The sequence below is a fragment of the Coloeus monedula genome (assembly GCF_965178545.1).
Source record: "Coloeus monedula genome assembly, chromosome: 3".
NCBI lineage: Eukaryota > Metazoa > Chordata > Aves > Passeriformes > Corvidae > Coloeus > Coloeus monedula.
Window position 1 is genome coordinate 80,994,227 of NC_138783.1, and position 22,967 is coordinate 81,017,193.

Consider the following 22,967-nt stretch of genomic DNA (forward strand, 5'->3'; position numbering starts at 1 on the left):
AATCACTGAACTTATCTCACATTTCAGGATGCAAAAGTTCAAAGATCCAACACCTTTTTGCTGAACCTCTAGAAGGAGTGGCACAAGTAAAGACTGCAGCTCTGGTGTCCTGACTTACCCTACCTCATTTTAGGCAATGAAGACAGAGAGAGAGAAATACATCTCCAGAGGTTCGAGGTCAGTGGGTTCATCCACACTCCTGAGGCACCTTTCTCTCTGTGACTGTCAGAGAGGAAATTCAAGGCATTCAGGTTCCTAGCACAGGTGCTAACATCAAAGTCAGATGATTCTCTACTCATGGCAGATCCCTTATGTTACACAAAGGCAATAGTGTCATTGCCCAAATGAAAACAGGATGGCTGCAGCTACTCAACAAATTTGACAAGCTATTGGTTTGATCTCTTGTTACTGGCACTAGAGGAAATTAAATTCAAATCACTCAGCCATTACCCTTCAAAGTAACAAAGTCACTGAAGTTCACCACAGAAAATGAGAAGAAATATTTCCTATGGACAGGGCTGAAATGTACATCCAGGCACTAGAAAACAAAGCTCAAAAATTTCAGAAGGTCCAGTATGCATTTGTTTATGAAGTAGCATGCAAAAACAGTACTACTTTGAGATTTCAACAAATTCCACATGACATAACAACTCTCTGACACCCCATTTTTGTGACTGCAACAATCAGTCATGAGGGAGCTGAATTCAAATGACAATTGCACGATATGTATGCTGATGCAAAACCTGTTTCACAGGAATCAAAACAACATGAATTAATGGCATTCACACAATGAAGCAGGCTGTCACTCTAAGTGCTTAATATACAGGAAATAAACAGGAAGATTTAAAATCAAATCTAGCTAGCTTGCATGAATCTGCATGTCACTGAGGTATATTAAATTAGACTTATTTACAAGCTGAAGTGATCTCATACATACAGCACTATTACAATCAAAACCAGCATTATTTATAGAATTTAAAAGAAAGAGTAAAAAACCACATCTCTTCTCTTTTAAATTACAAAGTCATGAACTGAAATGTATGAAACAATCTAAGCTGAAGACTGTATCCAAGTACATTTTAAAGTACGTTCAGGACCACTTAAAAAAACCCTAATGTAACATATCGGACTTCTCTGGATGAAATACAGAAAAATATCTTCTAAGTTGCTGTCTAACCACTATAGGGAAAACACAAGGCCAATAATCTGCACTGTAGGATTTGAAAATCCCAAGATTGAAATTCATCTGGGAATTACTTTCATCAAATCTTACGAGCACTTTTGGATGCCTCACCCACAGAGTTCTAGCTACAACCATTGAATGGGGGAGGTATTCCTGACTCTTTCTTTGGACCAAGGCACCATGCAGTTTTATCTCACTAGATTTTCTCCTTAGGCACAAGACAGGGTAATCTTCAGCATGATAAAAAAATACTGCCATGAATCCAAATCTGCACTACATGCAAAACCAATTCCTTCCTAAAGCTTGTGATGCAAAGTGTCAAGACCATACACAGAATGCCTTCATCAAATACACTTACACACACCAGTCACAAACATCTGAAGTGTCAGGAGATGTGACTTAGCCTAGGAGAAGGGGCTGTTACCACTGAGCACGTAAGAAAAAATTTTCAACATCATCCAGCTATCTCCAAAAGGAAATTATTTAGCATGTGGTAACTGGCCATCTGATTGAGCCCATCTGCCAAAGCTCTCACTTTACCTGGGAGAAAGCTGCTTGATATCTCCATTTGATAGCATGACTGCTACTCAAAGTGGGCAAGAAGACTTACTGCCAAAACTGATCGCTGTTTTATCTGGTGAAATGGCTTCTCTGTCAGGGCATTACAGACAGCAGTATCATAAAATATGCAGCTGCAGACCTACAGTAAGGTCAAATAACTTTTTCAGGGATATAAAATATTGCTGGGTTTCCAAGATACCCAAATGTAAAATCTCAAATTGGTCTAGCCTTCAAGCCTACAGGCTACCTCCTGATCTAAAGAAAAATTAAATGAGGCATTGACAGTCTGTAACCAAAGCTTTGTCCTCAAATAGCAGCTGAAAAGCCCTTCTCATTAACCTGCCAGGTAGAAGGTGTACAATAAGTTGGTTTGGATTGTAGTTTTAATACTGCTGTTGGGCAATGGCCATGACAATCAAGAAAAGAGGCAGACAGCACAAAAGACCAAATTGTAACAGGCAATAATTGTAACAGGAACTCTTGTTCCTGACGCCTTGGCAGGCGCCCCACATAAGGGAGAGAGCATGAGGAGGTTAAGCCTTTATTTGAGGTGAACTGGAGATGAAGACAAGGAGCTGCAAGGAAGAATGTGGCAGTGATGTACGGATTTGTGAAGAAAACTGGTCAAATCACACATCAGTGAAACCAGCACAGCCTGCTACAACAGGGACAAAAGGGTGGCAAGTATTTTAGGCTCTGGAAAAGAGCGAATGTGGTGTGCATTAGTGTCAAGTACAAACAGTTGTGTCAAGTACAAACAATGTGGTTCACTGAGTATAACAGCAGGTGTTCTACAGTAAGGACTGATGTTGGATTTGGGGGCCTTTTCTTGAAATTTATTAAAAAACTTTTCTATCTTACATGAGAGAGAGAGCAGGGGAGTGAGAGACCAACTACATAAGAGGCTAAAAAAGCAGTGATAGAGATGGGAGATGTATATAAAGATTGAGTAGAAACATATTTTACGTAGCTGGAACCCAAAAATTAATAATAACATCTCTGATAGTAAGAAGCGTGTTTTGGTGGGAGGTTTGGATAGTCCATGTGGGGTAGGATGAAAAATGAAGCCAGAACATTCAGGAATAGGCTGTCACCCCTACTCCAAAGTTTGTACACAAAGGGAGAGAAAACAATAAAAACTGCAGGAAGCCACTCTCTCACTTCTGTCCTAATGTACAATAGCTCTTCATCCATCCTCCTCACTTCCAATATGTCTTCCTTTAAAAGAGATGTAGCAAAAGCAAAACTCTTCAGATGCCCAGGATAACAATACCTGACCTTTTGTTATGTCAAAAAGGACCACATAAAATCACAGAAAAATAAGGTTGGATAGGAACACTCAACAGGACATTAAATATAGTTCTCTGCCCCTGTGTATTTCTACATTTCCCAAGAGAAGTTCCCACAGCCTGTTTTAAAGATCCTCAGCAGGGAAACTGACAGCCTCTCTAAGGAATAGACAGGTGCAACTTTATCCCTACCACTACAAACTTTTTTCCTAATACCCTATCTGACATGAAATTTTCATCCTGAAATTTGATACATGTATTTCCTATTCTAGGATATTACAGAAAGAGACACCAGATTCCTTTACTCTGTGCAAAAGTGCTTATCCACTCAAAACCTGTGATATGTCCACTACCTTTTTTAAGTTAAAAAACTGCTGAACACTATCAGCTCTGCTCTCTCTCTATATATTTACCTCCTTTAGACTCTCTCCAGATGATGCCTCTATGTTGTATGATACTACAATTATACATTTTTACAGGAGCACAGCACTGTTGATCTCTGTTCCTTCATTATGCTCCTAAATCACTTTATGAAGATCTTTTCCACATCACTCACAATGCTGTATTTGTACAGTTGGTATTTCCTCAGCGCAGTATATTGTCTCTGCTTTCATCCAACTTTTCAGAGCATGTCTTCAATTTTTCAAGCTAATTTTCATTCTAATCTTGCCTTCCAAAACATGTGCAGTCCTTCCCAATCCCCCATCATCCTCAGTGCAGTAAGTGTATCCTATGTGCCACCACGCAGGATGTTAACGAAACTCCAAAAAGCACATGGCAGGCTTATGTGGACCCCCTGCTCTTTCTGTTCTGACATAAATAGCATCTCACTGAGCAGGTTTCTTAAGCAGTTTTGAACCTATTCTACAATTATTTTCACCTTAACCATGTTCCTCCTGCCAGCTTACAAAAATGTCCTGTGAGACTGCTATAAAGCCTTTCTAAACTAAAGAAATATGACATCCACTCCTCTCCAATTCACATGGCTATTATCCTGCCATAGACAATTATATTTGTTTGACATGGTTTATTCTTTACAAATCCATATTAGCTCCTACTCACTTCCTTGTTTTCCTCCAACTGCTTACAAATTTTTTGTTTGTTTATTCATCACCAATTTCTTTCAAGGATACAGTATTTCCCTATAATTCCCTGGCTTCTCTTGCCCTGTTACTTATCCCTTCCTCCCTTTTTAAACTTCTACCGTTTTCCTGCTTCCCACCCACCCTCCACTAGCTCTCAGAAATAATAAAATAGCTGAGATGATAGCTTCAGTCTGCTCACAAATATCTCAGGATGACTATTCCAGCATTTCCCAGGCCTTACTGAACTGCATTAATCCAAAGGATTGGGAAACGAATCAAATTTAGGCATCACATTCAGCTTCCAGAAAACAACACAAAAAAAAAAATCACCTGGTTTTCAAAACAGTATATGAAATTGATCACTCATGGAAAGAGATGTGAAACATAATGGAAACAGATATCTTTTAAAACTTCTTTCTCAATATTCCTTATACATGCTTGCACATCTAGAAGTGACTCTTTTGCACAGCATTTCAAGGTTAAGTTAGATGTTCAGTGATAACTGCTATTTAACCCGTGAATGTCAGGACATCCACAGCCTGCTCTATTAGTTGCCTGGCTTCCTCTTGCAACATAAAGAACAGAACTTTTCCAGCTTTCTTTATATTTAAGAAATCAAACAATACCCAATCACCCATCAGGCAGATTCAGTGGAGATCATTCTTGGGATTCCATTTCTCTGGCGATGTCTGGTCTTTCCCTAAATTTTGTGATACACTGGAGGATGTTTTGAGTTCCAGCATCATGGTCTCCTGCAGGTTTCTGTGGAAAGCTCACTACCCACCAGGCCTTATCTCAGTACAGCGATTACCGGGTAAAAAATCTTGTGGTGGCTAAATATAAACTTTCCTTACAGCAGAGAGGAGATTAGGTAGTTATGTTATTTAAATTCTTGCATATATAGTGAGCCAATTTCCCAATAACCTATAACATCCACTCCAGCTTACTCAAAAGGACTTACTCTCAAAAAAGCCCCATAAAGGTTGACCGGCTGAGAAGAAATTCAATCAATTTTGACGTCTGCACTGAGACAGACAACTGTGTAAAGCTAAATGGCTCCAAATCTTAACACAGACAAGCATAAGTCATTACTGAGCCACCAGGAGCTGAGGTAATTGGGTTCTCTCATTCTATCCTAGACCATCACTAAAAGATCACCTTTTTGTTTAAAACTGAGCTGGATAAACAAAAACACTGTAAAATCTGTGTTAAATGAATAAGAAGCATACTAACTTTGAATAACTATCTGTATAACAATTCTAATAAAAAACAGGATTTCTGCTCAGAAATCACATGCCCTCTGAAAGTGATGAGAGTCCAGCTCCTGAAGGTTCTTTCCCCTGGGCACCAGTACTGGTCACCACATTAGCACTCTCTTCCACTCTTCTGACAGGATTGCATTTAAACTGCATGACTTCACTTTTTGACTGATGCTGTATTTTAATTGGTTTTGGTCGGGGTCTGTTGGGGTTTTATAAACAACATCAGGGCTGGAAAAGTAAGATTTTTTCCATTCTCTTGTCCTTGAGGAGTTTATACTAGAGACATGTTACCAATAAGAGACAGTGTGAATAAATCCCAAAGACAATATTAAAGCAGATCTGGTTGTTCACTAAAATCAATAAATTAATGTGCTCTGTTAAAGAAGTCCTGTTACATTGATTTTTCAAGCTTGGTCTTTGATTTCTTCCCTGTCTCAGAAACCCGATTACTCATTCTTACTTTCCCACTGCTGATGTAAGACAGTATCTCAAATTCCTTTTGTTCTTTTTAATCGTATTTATTTTCTCTATTAGATATTGTGGCGAACTTTCAGCTTCAGAGTCTTTGAAGTTGTTTTCTGACATTTTCGTGGCCTATCCACAGACACATGGAAATATGACCAGGAACCTCTTAGATCTTTCCATTACTCAGTAATTATTTTTTTATCTGTTTTCCTGGACATCTCCTGCTTTAAACAAGAAACCTTGCAAAGAATGATTTTAAACTGACTGCCATGGTGACAAGGCAGATGGGTCTACAGAAGTATTCAGACTATACCTTATCAAAAGTGTTCAAAAAAAAAAAAAAAAAAAAAAAAAAGCACCTTAAAAAATTACTTTGGGAAAAGAAATAGGCAAGTACTACAACTTATGGCAGATAGCCATATTAGCATTTTCTCTGTTTATGAAGCTTCCTCTCTCCTAGCTCCAGTGCAGATTGAGATTTACAAAAGGAAAATTTGCTGTTGTGGAATAAATATACACTGATTATGCACTTTGAAATCATTCTTGTGCAGCCAAACGTATCTTGGGAGTAAAGAAAGCACTAAGTAGCTACAGAAATGATTTGGAAAAAATTTCTCTCTCCTGTCCTTGTGGAAGTTCCTTTTGTATACTGGGGGTTACCAAGAGTAAATTACAGTAGATCTAGGAACACAACTTTTTTCACCTTAATTAATTTCATCCCTGAAATTAATCTCAGATATAAAAAAAAATCCTGCCAAACTGTTTATAATATATAGACTTATATATTATTATTTATATATTAATATTATTATCAAGATAATTGGATTATACATAGATTACATTCCAAACATACCATCTTTCAAGCAACTAGAGAAGATCCATACTAAGTAAATCCATGTAATATACCAATTCTTGACAGAAAAAGATATATTGGTTGGAGATATCATCAGGAAAAAGTTTTTACAGCATAGTTGAAAAAAGGTAAGTCATAATCATGAGGGAATAAAGTAATAAAATCGTCTAAGAAGAAGACAATGTTCCCTACAGGGAAGATGATTGTAAGAATGAAGGAAAAAAGGACTTATCAAACAACAGTAAACTTTTCAGCCTTTGTAAGCAAGTCAGATTCTGCTGATTTCTCAAACAGAATGAAAACTCCGACCGTGGTTAGCTCACTTCAGTATTTCTGTTTGTTGGAGTTAACATCAGAAAATGACTGAGAAGGTGGAGAGACAGGTGGTCAGGCAGTGTGGGCATTGAAAAGGATGAAAAGATAACTTGCAGTAGTCAAGAGACAATAAATGTCTGATGAGGATGTCATGTCCTTTCAAATAAAAAAGAATAGGAAGATTTTAAGACACCATTTTCAAAAGACACTTGACTCCCTCATAATAATAATTCATAAGGCAGTAGACTTAAGAGTGATTTCTAAAATGTCAGAAATAGATGAAGTCTTGACCACAAAAATCAGATTTTACCCTTGCTGCTTGCCGTGGAGTTCTGCATAATAAGAAGCAAATCACTTAAAATTAAAGTTCTCACAGGTGGTCACTAATTGGATGCTTTTCATTTCTCTAATCTTGACTTAGGAGCCTGGGATCTGGTTTGCAGAAATACTGAAAATTTACAGCTATGGCTTAGTAAACACTAAAGTTATTTAAGGACAAGTACAGCCAACTTTGGCCACTCTCCATTGCCTGGAACTGAGCCACCTGAAAGAGAGACAGACGGACTCAACCTCTGAGAGGAATGTTTAACCCTCACTATAACGCTGAGAAACTGAACCTCAAAAACAAAAGTAAAATTTGGCAAGGCAATTTTCATGCTTTTGTACTCTATTACATCCCAGCTAATAAACTTTCCTGGATTCAGAAGTGAAATGGCCCCTTCTTTCTAACTATATTTTGGACCAATATCTGTCCATATTGTCCTCTTTTCATACCAGAACTGTTATTTCTTTCTCTATATATATTTTCCTAGCCCATGGTGGGAATTATAAATTCTGCAGTTAACTCCGGGAAGGTCAGCCTTGACCTACATGAAGAAGGCCCACTGTAACTCCAGCCTGAGCTTCTGCACCACATTCCTCAAAATTTAAATAGGTGTAAGTCTCCACAACATATCACGGTGAATATTACAGACAAGAAGAGGAAATCAGTATTTTCAGAGTACGAATGAGCAGTATGCCAAAATTGAGGTATACATTCACATGTCAAGAAACAAAGAAGTATGTTGTTCTTTGGATGAGCACCATTCATCAGAATAAATGGGGGAACACTTTCAGGGAAAAAAGTGGTGTACAATGTAACTGTAGTCATCATACACAATCACAGGAACCATTTAAAATTATAACTCTGGTTTGGAGATAGCAAAAGTGATTAACTGCTTGTTGAGGGTGCCAATCCCAGGTACCTTAGAAGTAACTTAAATTAGATTACTAATATTTATACAGCTAAAACCATATACACTTGATGATATTGAAAAAAAAAGGAGTTAATGCTAGATGTTCAAACCTCAAGCCTAAAATTCCCTTAGTTCTGCATACTTGACTTTTCCAACTTTAACCCTATTTAGGCAGGTTTTAAATTTTATTTTATACACTGGACATTTGTCCCTTCTAACATTTTCCTGTAATCCAGCCTTTCAAAAACCTAAAATTGAGGGGTTTCTGTATACCTTTTTTTTTTTTTTTATAATAATAATAATGCCTTATTCAGAGAGCAACCCAAGACATGCAGAAAAATTAGCCAAAATATTTATGGCCAGCCTTAAAGTTATAAACTTAAATTTCCATATGGCAAACATCATTATGTCACATTTCATCTTTTTCTGCTGATTTTAAGGAACAGTTATATTCAGTGACACAAGCAAGTACATGATGCGCACTCTTTCCTGCATTGTGTATTCCATTTCTTGTTTTTCCAAAGAACATTCTTTAACTCACAGAATTACAGACCTTCTCATTACCACAAGCAAATTTTTTACAAAGAATCTTTTTCCCCATGTCTACAGGAAACTATCAAAACATCTGTCCTATAAAGATTTTCTCTTAAAAAAGAGAGGAAAAGTTAGAATGAAAGAACTTATGTGCATGAAGTATATGAAGATCAGCTCCATATTTTACTACATTATTGATTACATAATTGAGAAAATGCCCCAAAGCAATTTTTTTTTAATTCAACAAAACACCATATTTTGGTATTTGGTATACCATATTCTCAAATAATTTTATAAACATTTTTGTATCTGCTGCTTCTGATTTTATACTTGATAGTTTTTAGTTCTAGTTTAGAAAAAGCTTTAACACAGAGTTTTGCAATGATCAGGTATTTTATTCAGCTCAGTAGCAGATTAATTGGTGTTTTGCTTTCTTACAATACTTACTCTATTAATTTTATGTTCTGACAAATTCAATACAGGAATAAAAGGATCCAATTTGACTAAAACAAAGGCCACAACTCCAGAGCCAACATCTCCCTATGCAAAGGAACAGGGACCAAACAAAGAAATAGATGCAATAGCCTCTCACAATGTAATGGTAGTCAAGGACACAGTCAAGCCCCCAATTCAACAGGACAGGTAAGCATGTTATCTGTGATTTTATGAGCCATCTCAGTGACTCAAGAGGCTATATTGTGCTTTCGAGGTAATCTTGTGGTTAAGTACATGTCGAATCAAGAACGTGACGTATACTCGATTACCAGTGTAAAATATTGATCATTGGTATTTTGCCAAGGCTGGGAAAAAAGGATCTTTGAACCGTAGCATCAGCTCCCAGAGAACTCTTATTTCTGAAAGGGCCTGAGATACTGGAAGAGGTTGCCCAGAGAGGTGGTAGATGCCCCATCCCTGGAAACATGCAAGGTCAGGTTGGACAGGGGCTCTGAGTAACATGATCTACTTGAAGATGTCCCTGCTCATTGCAGGGAGGTTGGACTAGATGACCTTTAAAGGTCCCCTCCAGCCCAAACTACTCTGTGATTCTATGATTCTACATGTTCTTTAGGTCTGGCCCCATATAAAGACATTCTAGGAAAAGACAGAAGAGTGCAAAAGCTGATGAATCATCAGTGACCCAGATCAGCCACCAGTGGCAATGCTCTTCTTAAAAATCCCTTATGCTTTCCTGCTCTCTCACCTCCCTGCCCCACCCAATATACACAGTCACTCAGTCCCATAAGTCAGACTACAGCCAAGTGCCACAAATTGTAATCTCTCTGTCACAGTTAAAATTTCTGGTTTTCATAATTCTTACTATTTTTGTTTCCCCAATTTGCTTTAGTGTATTTTGCTGGACTGCTTTTAATCTATTAAGTCCATTTTACATCTACTGATGCCAACTAAAATAAAACACATGCAAAGAAAGAACAGGCCCACATCATGCCTGCACAGGTGAACTCACCCTGGCTGTGTGTCGTCAGTCACACAATGGTATGTAAAAGTTCCAAACATCTGCACTCCCAGGATCCCATACAGGAGAAGAAAGAACAGAAGGAAAATTGAAACGCTCCATATTTGCTCTCCAGAACGCCTGGCAAAAAGATAAGCAGGTCACTGAAAGCACAGGCAATGTGAAGTCTCCTCTGAAAAGCTCTAAAATAGAAAATATGCTCATGCAAAGAGAGCAGTACTTCATGCTGCAGAAAATTTGTCCATAAAACTGTTCTCTCGCTCTGTGTACAAACAGAAAAGGGGGCTGTGATTTTTTCTAAACCCTTAAGTTAGGGTAATTAAACCATCTGAAAACGGCACAGGGTGGAACAAAAATACCCAAATAAAATGCATAAAATCTAGCTTCTGTAAAATACTATTTAACAACTTATACAGACAAGATATGGTAATGAAATAAACTTGATAGTGAATAAAGACCAAAAAACTCTTTCACTTTACCATGACATGTTTTTTGCCATTACATGCTGTACCAAACACACTTACATGTGTTTGCATCTCTGTATATACACCAATACATGCACAATCGTAACTGGAATGGTTAGAGCATGTGCTCATGTACTGTTATTTACAAATATTATCCTACTAAGGCTATTCACCTTGATTATTAAATTGCCATATTAATGGAACAGAATTTACTACCATTGGTTGAAAATTGCTGGCTACAGTTACTAGCAAAATTTGTTAAAATTTATTTAATATTTGAAAGTTCAGATCATTTTCTATAAAACCTGATGATTCCTTAAATATGGAAAATAGCAAGAATTTTTTGGCCAGAACTAAAACTCAGGAGGGAAAATGCCCATTAAGCATGAAGGGTCACTGACTTACTACACAGTCAGTCTTCTAAGTCAAAACTGAAATAAGCTCTGTTATTTTTCAGACAACTGCCTTACTTACTTCAAGATATTTGTTATCCTAGTTCTTGGCAGCTCAAAACGAAAATATATCCGGAATGCTCGAATCATAATGAGCGGTCGTGGAATCCGTAACATGCCCCAAGGTGACATTTGGTCAACTATTTCAGCTATTTCAAACACCTACAAAGAAAAGAATCAGTAGTTTGTCTTGATGACCCTGTCCTGCACCCATGCTCATTTATAGAGCTTTAAAAGTATTAATACTATACATGTTTTTTATTTTCATTTTCAATCTTTTCTTAGTTTATTTTATAGTTTATGTGTACCATATTTTTTTAAAAGAAAAGTTTTTGTAAATACTTCAATCCACTTCTAAATTACCCTCATGAAATTAACAAAATATAAGCTGCTCATGTTCATAATGTCTGAGTCTCAAACAGCTCAAGAAGACCGTGCAAGCTTATGCCATCTGCCTGTTTCTGTGCTAGTCCTACCCCAAACGTTTCCCACAATGTTGTTAGAAGTTATTAATCTATTTCCAAATATGAAAATCAGTATCTGTTAATGTTGTACAGCACTAAGGTTTTTACTATTATATAAAAGTACATGTACACAGATTGCCTAATGAGTTGCAACATGATTATAAATTCTCCATTTAATTCCAAGTGCATGACAAAACTGTACATCATCTGCTCCTAGACTCCACTTACAACATAAATTTCAGCCAAGGCACAGAACAGGGAACCATTTCCTCAGTACACTGACAGGTTATGCACTCCATAAAGAGTATTTAGCTGAATGATTGGGTGCAAATGTCTTGTTTTAATCCTTGTTTCTCACTCTTGGAGAGTAACTGCTTGATTTAATGTTTGCTCAAAGTACTAAGAAAATGGAAGGGGAACCTGGCAATACATGAACTGGGTAATGTGCGGTGCTTATCTGTATGATCAAACTTCATTCTGCATGTGTACAACGTGTATAAAAGTCTCCCCTGTGTAAAAAGCAGAAAATTACAATGTGTCTTAAATTTGTAAGAAATGTGTAAGTGCCGAACAGCAATCACTAGAGAAATTTTTACAATCCTTATGCTACTTTAAGCTCAGTGTCAGAGTTTTCAACCTGTTCTTACCCAGAAGAACAGGTACAGTTAAGGACTGATTGATTTGTAGGACAAAATTTGACCTACACCTTAACACTGTAATTTTTTTGCAAAATGTCCAAGTTCCCTTCTTTATAAAAATTTATCAAACTGTTTCCAAATGTATTTTTTTTTCATCATGCTTTAATATGAATTTTGGAAAATGTTTTTTAGGTGTGAGTGATATTGCATGAAATCACTCCACTCACTATATCATTACACTTACAGAATGGCAAACATCTACCATTGGAATAATTCTTCTAGGTGCCTGACCTAGTCACCATGGCATCCTGCTAGACTCACTGGAAGGAAATGAGCACAACTGTCATGCGGAGTAAGAGAGAAATGTCTCTCTGAAGATCCTCTTTCTCCTTCTGACTGCACAGGGTTTATGTTAACAAACTTCATTTTAAATAAGAAAAAATAATCAAGATAAAGTCTACTACTAATGCAGATATGCTGCAATGTGCAATTATAAACCTGTTTAATTCAGCACGGTTTTTTAAAAACAATTTGATCCATGTACAACTCTACTTCCACAACTCACATTTATTTGGTTGTGCCATGTATTTTTCACAATTAAAGAACTATTCATTGTAAAAGGAAGTGAAATGATTACCTGTAAAACCAGTGACACCCAAAGACAAAAGACCATGAATCCATCAAACACACACCAACGATCCTTTACATAGGAGCTATCACCCTACAAGAAAGGAATGCTAAGAGGTTAATTTTTGTTTGCTGTCAGAATTTACAAATATCATAAGCAAGAGCTCTTGGAAGGAGAAGAAGTCTTCCCTGTGTATTTTTAAGAGGTCACTTTTGAAAGACTCCAAAAGCCTAGTATCTGGATTAGAATATGCTAGAAGCACATCTTGTGGATGAATAAATACTAACTTCATTCTTGTGCAATAATTCTAAGTTTGTTTCAAAAAGAACTTACAAAGACTTTGCTGTAAATCAAAAAACACACAAAATGAACTCTGTACTTTTCCACTGTATTGCCCATTACAAAATACTTACACAGGAAGATAAGTGTAAAATGCTAGCAATCTAGCAATCTGTTGTGCCATTCAGTTATTTGAATACTGTTGAACAGCTTCAATTAAATCAGTATCATTTTACACCCATTTTTTCATAAGTTTTCAGTCATTTTCCATGCTCTGGAGAAGCCTTGCTATTTCAAAAACACTTGATAGTAACCACTGTAACAACATCAGAGCATGGTTTTGTGTCAGTCCAATCCAGAGATCACTCCTAAAAGGCAGCGTAGAGAATTCTGCATCCAAGCTCAGTTTCCTTTATACAACACTATTCTCAACCTCTGTTCCAGTTTGCATGCTTCAATATCCTCATGTTTCACACCATTCCTGGCAACATGTGACACAGGCCCTCTACTGCAAGCTATAAGAACACTTCTTTGTTGGGCTGCTAATGCCAGACACTTCAAACACTGAACTGAAAAATATCTACATTTATTAGATAGATTATGGCTAAGCATTAGATAGTTTTGTGGATCTCGTGGAGCACAGAGGAATTTGGGGAACAAATGCATATATAGAGAGATGAAGCTTGTTGAAAGGGAGACTAGACAAAAATATGCCTAAGGAAAGTGGATATCCTATTCATGTAGAAACATATGCAGAGACAATGACAATGCATCTCAGGGCACAAAATCACAGCTTTTCAAATGAAGTTTCTCACAACAGATTTAATACAGCCTTCCCTGCCTCATACATTCTTTGGGTCCTCTTCTGTTAAGTGATCTTCCAGGTACATATGACAATGCTTGACATCCACTTTTCACAGGTACAATTGAGGGAAAAAATTATTGTCATGCCTCAAGAGTCTTGAAGCCGTTATTGGACTTGGCCTAATATGTGATTCCTGGCTTTATAAACATTTTTCCGTATCTCAGTTATAATTATTTCAATATTTGTTTTTAAATGTCTCAGCATTATCATTGATTCTAAAAGCACAGACAAGATGTTTTGTTTTAATCTAATATTTTCAATGACATACACTATCCTAAAAATGATTTATCATTCCTTGCAGTAGGTGACAGCATGATATACTGTGTAAACAGAGACAAAATATGTTATAAATATTTATTTCTGTTGCTTAAAATTATTCAGGGCAGAAGTGAACTGTTAGCATATCAGGAAAATACAGTAAGTGATTTTCATATCAGAAATAAAGGACAGAGAATTTCAGCCAAGGATTTTCTAACACCTAAAGATGTTACAGTTCTCAATTCAAGAACTAAGAGGGGGAAGACTGCAAATCAGGGAAGAAACAGAACAGGAACTTTTGCATCATATTTTTTGCCCATCCTTCCTGAAGAAAGGAGACTTAGTTCCCTGAGTAAACTGAGCTACTCAGTAACTCTTCACTCAGGGCTGAGAGAACTCAGCTATTTAGTTGTTATGTTCAGTACCTGTGAAGCAGAAATATGCTATTTCTCTACAGAGATTAGCTACTCACACTCTGAAGCTCTTACTCTGGAGCAAATCTCCAATGAGATTTGTATCAACATGCAACTTGAGTCCTTCAATTGTGGCTCTGAACAAAAATGCTGATTGGTCTTTCTCTTGCTGAAGAACTCCTTGAAAATTACTTTTCTTCTCTTAAGCACCATTTGTCTAAACCAAAAGTCTTCCCTGAGTTGTTCTGTACAGATCTGAGCATGAACTTGTGCAGGAGTTCCTATATTCACTCCCCTGTGAATAACCCACCGAGTTCTCACTGAAAGCCAAATCTTTTTTAGAAACTGCTTTTTCTCTCCACAATAGGTATGGTATGATTGAAGCAGCTTTGCTGTTTTCTCCTTACAAAGGAAGATGTCATGACCCTTTCCAGTCTTCTCACCAGTTAGGCTGCTGCACCACCTCACTGCTCTCTCTCTCACACCAGGCCTGCTTCCACCACTTCACCCTCCCAGTAAGGGTGGCTTTCAGTGGATCACCCACAGAAACTCAGAGCACCTGAACTACTCAATACTGAAAAAAAGACTTCTTTTAGGGCAGGTCCTGGCCCTTTCCACTTTACATGTAGAGAGGCTTTGGCTAAATCCTATTTGCCTTTTTGGCTAAATCCTGTTTGCCTTTTGTCTGGCAGTGGATGTGGTGGGGAATCTTTAATGCTTTCATACTGTGAACTGACATATTGGACGTTAGTTGCTGTTGGAAGCATTCTTAAGGCAGGACCACATTCTGCTTAATGCAAAAATCACAATATACCTGCTACTTCCATGAAAAATCTAATTCTGGCTAAATACAGGCTAGAACTTACATATTAATAGGAATGAACAGTGAGTTTCATTCACATTTGAAAAAAAATTCTTATGGCTGAAATACTACACTCATGGTCAATGGCAGCTTGTTCTTAGACTTGGAAAGGAATACGCATAAATGACATTTAAATACCTCTGGTGACATTGTACCTAAAGTAGCTGAAGTATTGCAATGTGTTAACCCCACACCATTTTTTCATTGTGTCTGCTGAAATCTGAGAATTATTGAGGAAGTTTCATTTTTTTTTTTTTCTCAATGCACTATTCCAGAACATGAAGGATTAGTACTGTAGACAAGAAGCCTTATGCAGAGACTAATCAAAATATCTTAAAGTCATTAAAGTTGCTGACTTCCTACTGCCTACAGTGGATAGTGGATTCTTGTTGTGCACAGCAAGTCCTGAAAGCTTCTCCAGCAACATGATTTACAGCCTATCTAGACAACAAAATCATTTGCCACTTCTCCAAAATAAAGCACCACAAGGTGCCAGAAGATCCACTTTTTCAATTGTGCTGAGCACATTAAAGATAAAACACCTATTGCCAATATTAGGTGCCCTGAACAATCATTATACAAGTTCACAGGGAAAAAAAAAAATTAAGACCTAACACACTGAAAATGTGAATCAGTACAAAACACAGAGAGAACCACAGACAGAACTAATAACACCTGGGGCAGTCTCTCCATGAGAGCCATTACAGTTTGAGTCGTACCAGAAGGGATGACTAGATGGACTGCAATTCTTTAATAAATGCTTATTTCATTATCAACTCTGCTGAAAACAAAATAGTCTGTGAAATTAACATCCAAATTGCATAAAGCAATCTGCTTAAAGATTGATTATGTCTGCTAATTTTCTCAAGCAATTTCAGTATCTCTGTGGTAAGGTAGATAGCTTAGCTAGATGATAGCATAGACATTCCCTAGGTCATTTCTGCCCTGCTTGTCTCTTAACACCTCAGGAACACCTTGGGATGAACAGCAAATCCCTGCAAATGAACAGCCTCCTCTGCCTCCCTTCCTGCCTTCAGGAATCTCTGTTTCTCTGTCATCCCTGACTACAACCTGTTCTCTCAACCCTTCCCTCCTGCCTCTTTCCAGCTGACTCTGTCTGAAGGCTAAATGAAAGAAGTAATATATCTGCCCTGAAAAATCAGATTTACCATCATTTGGAAAGGACTCCTGTAGTGTTGGCTCCCTCATTAGACCCTTAGTCTCCCACTTTTCCTCACAGTCTCTGACAAACAGGATATCTGAAAGAATGCAAAGAGACCAGTAAGCTCCATAACAACAAGCTACTGAGCCATTCTGTCATGATCACTGGATCCTACATGTGCTGGTAGTGGTAAATAAAGCAGATCCAAAACTCTGGTACACCCTTCAGATTATCCTGTGGGCTACTTTGTGTAGCTCTACAAACAAGCATTGAAGTGTGGAGGCTGACATTTATGGAGATTTTAGGAGCAGCAAAAAAGCACAGGAAGAAATGGAAGGAATAGAGGGAATCAGAATTTGGGAGCATATTTTTTTTTCCTCCAGATGCAATGCTCATTATAACACAGAAAAAGCAAGCTATAAGAGAGAGCACAGCTGAGTTAGGGAAACCAACCTTCCCTCCCCCACTCCCTGACTCCACACAAACACTGCTTGGCACAGAAGTCTGAGTGGGACACAAAATTAAATCAGAGCTCAAGGGAGCACCTTTCCTAACCTCTCTCTGTCCTTGCATATGCAGATACCTATACACACACAGATGGTATGTATCTCCTACCTGGTCACAGAGTATGCATACATTCCTTATGTTTTTGGCTCAACTTCAAATTTCCTTAAAAACCCGCAGTTAGCAGCAGAACAATATGGACAATCCAGTTCAGACCCCAACCTGACAAATGCTTTCAGTATTTTACTCACACAGTAAAGCCAATGAAGAAATATGGCTCAATCAAGAAGAAAACCTATGTCTGACTTCTGTTCTAAATTCTCCTTTTTCATCCCTCAAAATAAAATTATTTCGCTAATGTCCTCATGTGTCAAACCTTAGCAGGAAACAAAGGAAATTGTGAATTGCTTAGTTAGGACCATGCTAAAAACTGAAGAAAAGCTGACTTCTTTTAAAATGGGTGATCACCTCTAATTTAGTCCTCTACAACAGTGATAGGATCACTTCAAAATAAACCAACATACATTTTCTTAAAAAGTCTGTATTAGGGGAAAAAAAATAAACAATATATGTGTGTGGGAATGACACAGCTTCTCATTTTCTTTATCATAAAGTATCTTCATTCATAACGAAAGAACTTATTTAAAATATACTCACATAACAGCAATTGATTTGAAAAAGCCAACAGAATTAGAATTTCTGTGTAAAACTTAACTCTGAATGGCTACAATGAGTATAATATCACTTTATCATCACTGAATTAAACAAGTTCAATTTGTGCATTGTACCAAACTGCTCCACCATCAGATGTTTAAGTAACACATCACATAGTACATAATTTATCTTTTTCCTAACATATACTATAATATTGAGAGGTATCTTGTATTCTATGCTAGAAAAACATTTTAAAAACCATTAGATATTACAGCACAAAACCCAAAATTACTCTGTTTTAATTAATAAAGTGAAACACAACCCTTGCTAGTCCTTTGGGTTAAAGAGCGATGCCATACATACTACAGACACATAACACACATAGTTCCAATTGATCATTACAAAAAACTTCCGATAATCACTGCAGAACCACTACTTCATCCTTTGCAAATATTACAAAAATTTATTTTGAACTGAATTTGTTGAGATTTTCAGATTGTTTTAGGAAACACCAATGACGATACAAGGCTAAAGAACTATTCACTAAATAACAGTCTCAAACCTGTTTTTAAGGCACACTAGATTTTTATTAATTTATGCAATTAACTACACCAAATTTAGTATTTCATGTTTCATATCATAATGGGAGGGTATTAAGCTATAGTATTCACCATTTCATATGCTGTTTTTAACAGAAAAATCCAAACAACCAAACGCCAAAAGGACTGTAAAGGAAGAAACAATTCTGGCTGCGAAGCAAAACTCAAGATTTCCAGACAGACAAGAAAGGAAATGCTAAAAATCCTTTAACAGTGTTTTCTGTAAAAAAATGGGTGGAGGAATTAGTAAGAGTTAAAAAACAGTGTTTTAAACCAAAACTGCTAAGTTAAACAAACAAACAACCCCCACAAAACAAACAAAAAGAAAACAACACAAAAAAACCCCAAACAAACCCAAACCAGAGACAAGCATCAAAGTGTTACAGTCACTTCATCAAGTACAAAACTATTGAAGGGAATAACCATTTCCACAAAACAATGGAAAGGAATGCTACAACACACCGCCTGTGTCACCCACAACATTGTAGAGCATCTCAGTTCAACTGAGTGTCAAGTATTTTGGATTCACCACTATACAGGGCCTCCAGGCACACTCTTCATATCTAGTCCATAGAGGAGAGATGCTAATTCCCAACAGAAATATGAGTCCTAAACCCTTGGGAAAGGGAGCTTTGCTGCTGTATCACATTACTGCTCTCTTGATACACCACTTTACCATTGTAGCTGCGTGCCAACATGCCCTGCAGAGATTTTACGGGTTACTGCACTGAAAGCCTAAATTTCATTTCCCACTCCATCTGCTCATTAGCCATCTGTATGCAGTGCCCCAGGTATTGCCTTACTAGCTGACTCAGCTCCCCTGGACGTCTAAAGGGTTCAGCAAATCTAAAAGTGGTTGATCAGGAGGAGGATTAATAGGATTCCCCTACATGGAACAGCACTTACTGTTTCCAGGAAGCGCACAGGAAAAATATCGCCACTGTGAGAATAGTTAAACATCTGATCATGCTGCCCAGAGAAATGCCAACATGTCTTTTGCTAGAAATATTTAAGACTCAGCTTCGTAGGACCCTGACTAATCAACTCTGATCCCTGCTTTGAGCAAGAGGTTGGTCCACACCATCTCTTCAGGTTCCTTCCAACCCAGACTGTTCCCTGGTTGTGGGCATCTAAGCCAATCTCCTCCAAATGCCACTTTCTTGGGCTTGACTCCAGTTCTACATCTAGTTCCACATGCATGGATATCTGCTCATGCTTGGAAGTAAACTGCAGTCCCGCAGAAGTGATGTGAAGCAAACAGTGCTGCGCTTTGTCCAGCAGTATTCTGCCCTTGCCTAGCTCCAGTGTTTATGGTGGATGCAATGGGCAGATTGAGATCCAAATGTTTCAAGGTGAAAGCTTTTACTTTGAAGTATCAAATATTGCCTGGAGGCTAAACAGGGAGATTTGATAGGCAAACAGTTTCATCTAACATGACAAAACTCAGATTTATGATTGACATTAAAAGCTCTCATTCAACAGAAAAAAAGCCACAATGATGAGGGTTGGAATACATAAGAAGGAGCCACTTTACAGAAAGAGGATTGTATTATTTGGTAATTAGCATTTTAAAAAACTGAAGAATACATTTTATACTACTGAGACCAGGAAAAGTTTATTGAAAGAAAAATCCTAGTATAGCTGTAAGAAAGCTGTATTTATATTAGTGGTGGAGAAAACAATACTCTGAAATCCAATTTTACATTCATCTTACTCCCTTAAAAATCCCACACAAATTTCACCATTTTTATGAAAATACAGCTGCACAGAAATGTTCTTATTCCCTTCAACAGGGATTTGGATATCATTAAGATCTGTTTATCTTCATGTCTTGTTTGATCCTCTCAAATTAAGAGAGATGGCATGGGAACAAAATAAAATAAAACAGAATTTTTTAATTATAGCAAACTTCCTGGAAAATGCAAATTTCAATACAGAAAGGTACATTAGGAATGAATTTCCCTCTCTTGCTACCTGAAAACGTAATGTGTTATCCAATATGTTGGTTTCACTGCTTTCCCAGTATATGTGTCATTTTATTCTGATATGAAGTAATACATTAAAAATATCCCTCAATAATAGCTGCTTTCATGAAGAATAACAAGAAAGTAATCCTTGAAAGTGCTATTAGAGAGGAAAAAAATAACATTACCAAAACATAATTTTTGTTCATCTAATTGGTCTGTATATTGAAAGAGCAATTTCTAGCTACACTATAAAAGTCAGAGTGCAGTATAGTTTTTCTCAGTAACTTTTAGGTTAAATTTTGATCACCATGGTAAGTCACTAAGTATTATATGGACACCTACTTCAATGCATGCCCCAGAACGACTTCTCACTAAAAACTCCCATGACCCCTTGACTGGTTAGAATAAATACCATTTTTATTTTAGAAATACTGCTTATGTACTTTCACCAAGTAATTTAAATGCCCTTGATTTTCTAATATGTTAATGCAAAAATGGTGCAAAAAGCCCCACTGTGTAATATGAGTCATTACTTTCCTGTAATAAACACTCCAATAAAACCAGACACAAGTAACCATAGAAACAGGTGCGTATATTCCAGTGCCATGGTCTCTAACCTTCCCTGGCCCACAGGCAGTAACACCCAACTAGCAGCCTGCTGCAGGCGACTTCGAATTTCTTTTCCTCATGATAATCAGTTTTAATTTCTTTAATTTCCTGTGACTGGAAACAGCATCCAAGCATTTTATGAGCAACACAATCCCAGTAGGCTGGGAACAGATGTCCTTACAATGGACGTGGACACTTAGCAAAACAGCAACAAACACAGGAAAAAGGTGAGACAGAAGAATCAACTTTTGTAGACTGTCTTAATTCAGATAATGGATATAAATACTGTTTATATGAAATAATATTTAAAACTAACAATCACAGCTCCAACACTGAAATATTACAGTATTTAAGTTATATTTTAAACCAATTTGAAATAACATATTCTTTCCCAATACAGGATAGCATAGGACCTGCCTGTCACATCTACGTTTCCAACACCATTATACATAGTGCAAAATTCCATTTTTGATATATATGTATATATATGTATGTATTTTAATATATTTCTGTATTTGTAAAATAATTTGTCACAAGGATAAGTAATTTTCGTCTTACAATCCCAAGACATAGGGTAAAAGAGAAACTCAAATCTTATGACAAATGGTCTTTTTGTGTTTGCTCTGTTAGCTTTTTACTAACACAGGTAAGTAGTTCTCTCTTTCTTTTCCCTACACTCTGTTTAGTCAAAGCATCCCAAAATTTTCTTATCCTTGCCACTAATTCTGCTGGTTATGTCCCTGCCCTCCAGGTCAAGGTTCTCACTTGTTTGTGACTTGCACATCCCAAGACTGAGCTTTCAGCAGAGCTATTGCAAGCACATCAGAGCACGTTATTGCTGGATGACAGGAGCCACATACTCTGTTTTACTAGCCGACCTTTGAAAAGAACACAACTTTCTGATCCTTAACTCATTTATAAACTATGGGTATACAGCATTTCTAAAGTCATGGAGTAAAATTATTTTCAAAATTTCAATCTTCTATTTTCAGTCTGTAATGCAACAGAAACACCCTTGACAAAGTTATCAAAAGCTGGTGAGCCAGTTAACAGTGTTTCACCATAATTCTATTAATATTTCCATCACTTATCAGAAAGATTAAACTACTTTTGTGTTTTCTCCATTCTTGTTTGATGAAGATGGCATATTTAATATTAAAACTACTGAAAAGAAGGCAAAACAGATACTTGTAATAAAGTGCAGTAAACATGAGTTCTGTAATTGATAACTCAAGACAAACTTCTGAATTAGGATGATTATGGAAAAAACTCATTTAAGCATAAAATGAGTTAGTGCCGTAAGTATTAAAAAAGAATTTAGCATCCCATTGTCTCTATACTTTCTGTAGTCCCCACCTGCCCACTGACAATAAATATACAATGAGTTAGAGAATTGCTGACTGTGAGATACATGCTGGAGAGGTGTTAGCCTGTGTACTTTAAACTTCCCTTTCAGTCAATGAAAAAAAAAAGACCAAATAAATTATCCTTTGAAAGAGTCTACTTTAGACACAAACAACTAACTGCAGACAACTGCAGTCCCTCAAATTAGTGCTGATGAATATTGGGTTTTTTTGCCTATTTTAAGTCTAAAAATCTATTTTTTGCAAGCTCCATTCTCAGTTCTCTCCTCTTGAGCAGACAGACAGCAACTACAGCAACCAAAGCACCTATCAGAAAAATGATGAGGAAATGATGAGGAAAATGTTCTCTCTGAACAGGACAAATGCTGCCTGGAAACACCTGATGTAGGTACAAAAATGCTGTTAGCGAGGATTTTCTTTTTATTTTCTAAGTCCGTGAGAGACTTTTCTCTCACACAGAAGAGGTAGCAGGGAATGTAAACAACCAAGCCACCTGCAACCTTGAAAAGTCTTGTTTATGGTATAGTAG

At 37.1% G+C, this 22,967-nt stretch overlaps 1 protein-coding gene across 2 annotated transcripts in view; it reads right to left on the reverse strand.

Moving 5' to 3' along the window:
• NALCN (sodium leak channel, non-selective) overlaps positions 1-22,967 on the reverse strand; it is a gene marked incomplete at both ends in the record, with an annotated part of 224,145 nt that overhangs the window by 190,769 nt on the left and 10,409 nt on the right. For both annotated transcript variants that reach the window (XM_082278001.1, XM_082278000.1), the window contains 3 exons: positions 10,248-10,376; positions 11,195-11,334; positions 12,912-12,995. In XM_082278001.1, coding sequence (XP_082134127.1) covers positions 10,248-10,376; positions 11,195-11,334; positions 12,912-12,995 — 353 coding nt within the window. The remainder of the gene's footprint in view (positions 1-10,247; positions 10,377-11,194; positions 11,335-12,911; positions 12,996-22,967) is intronic.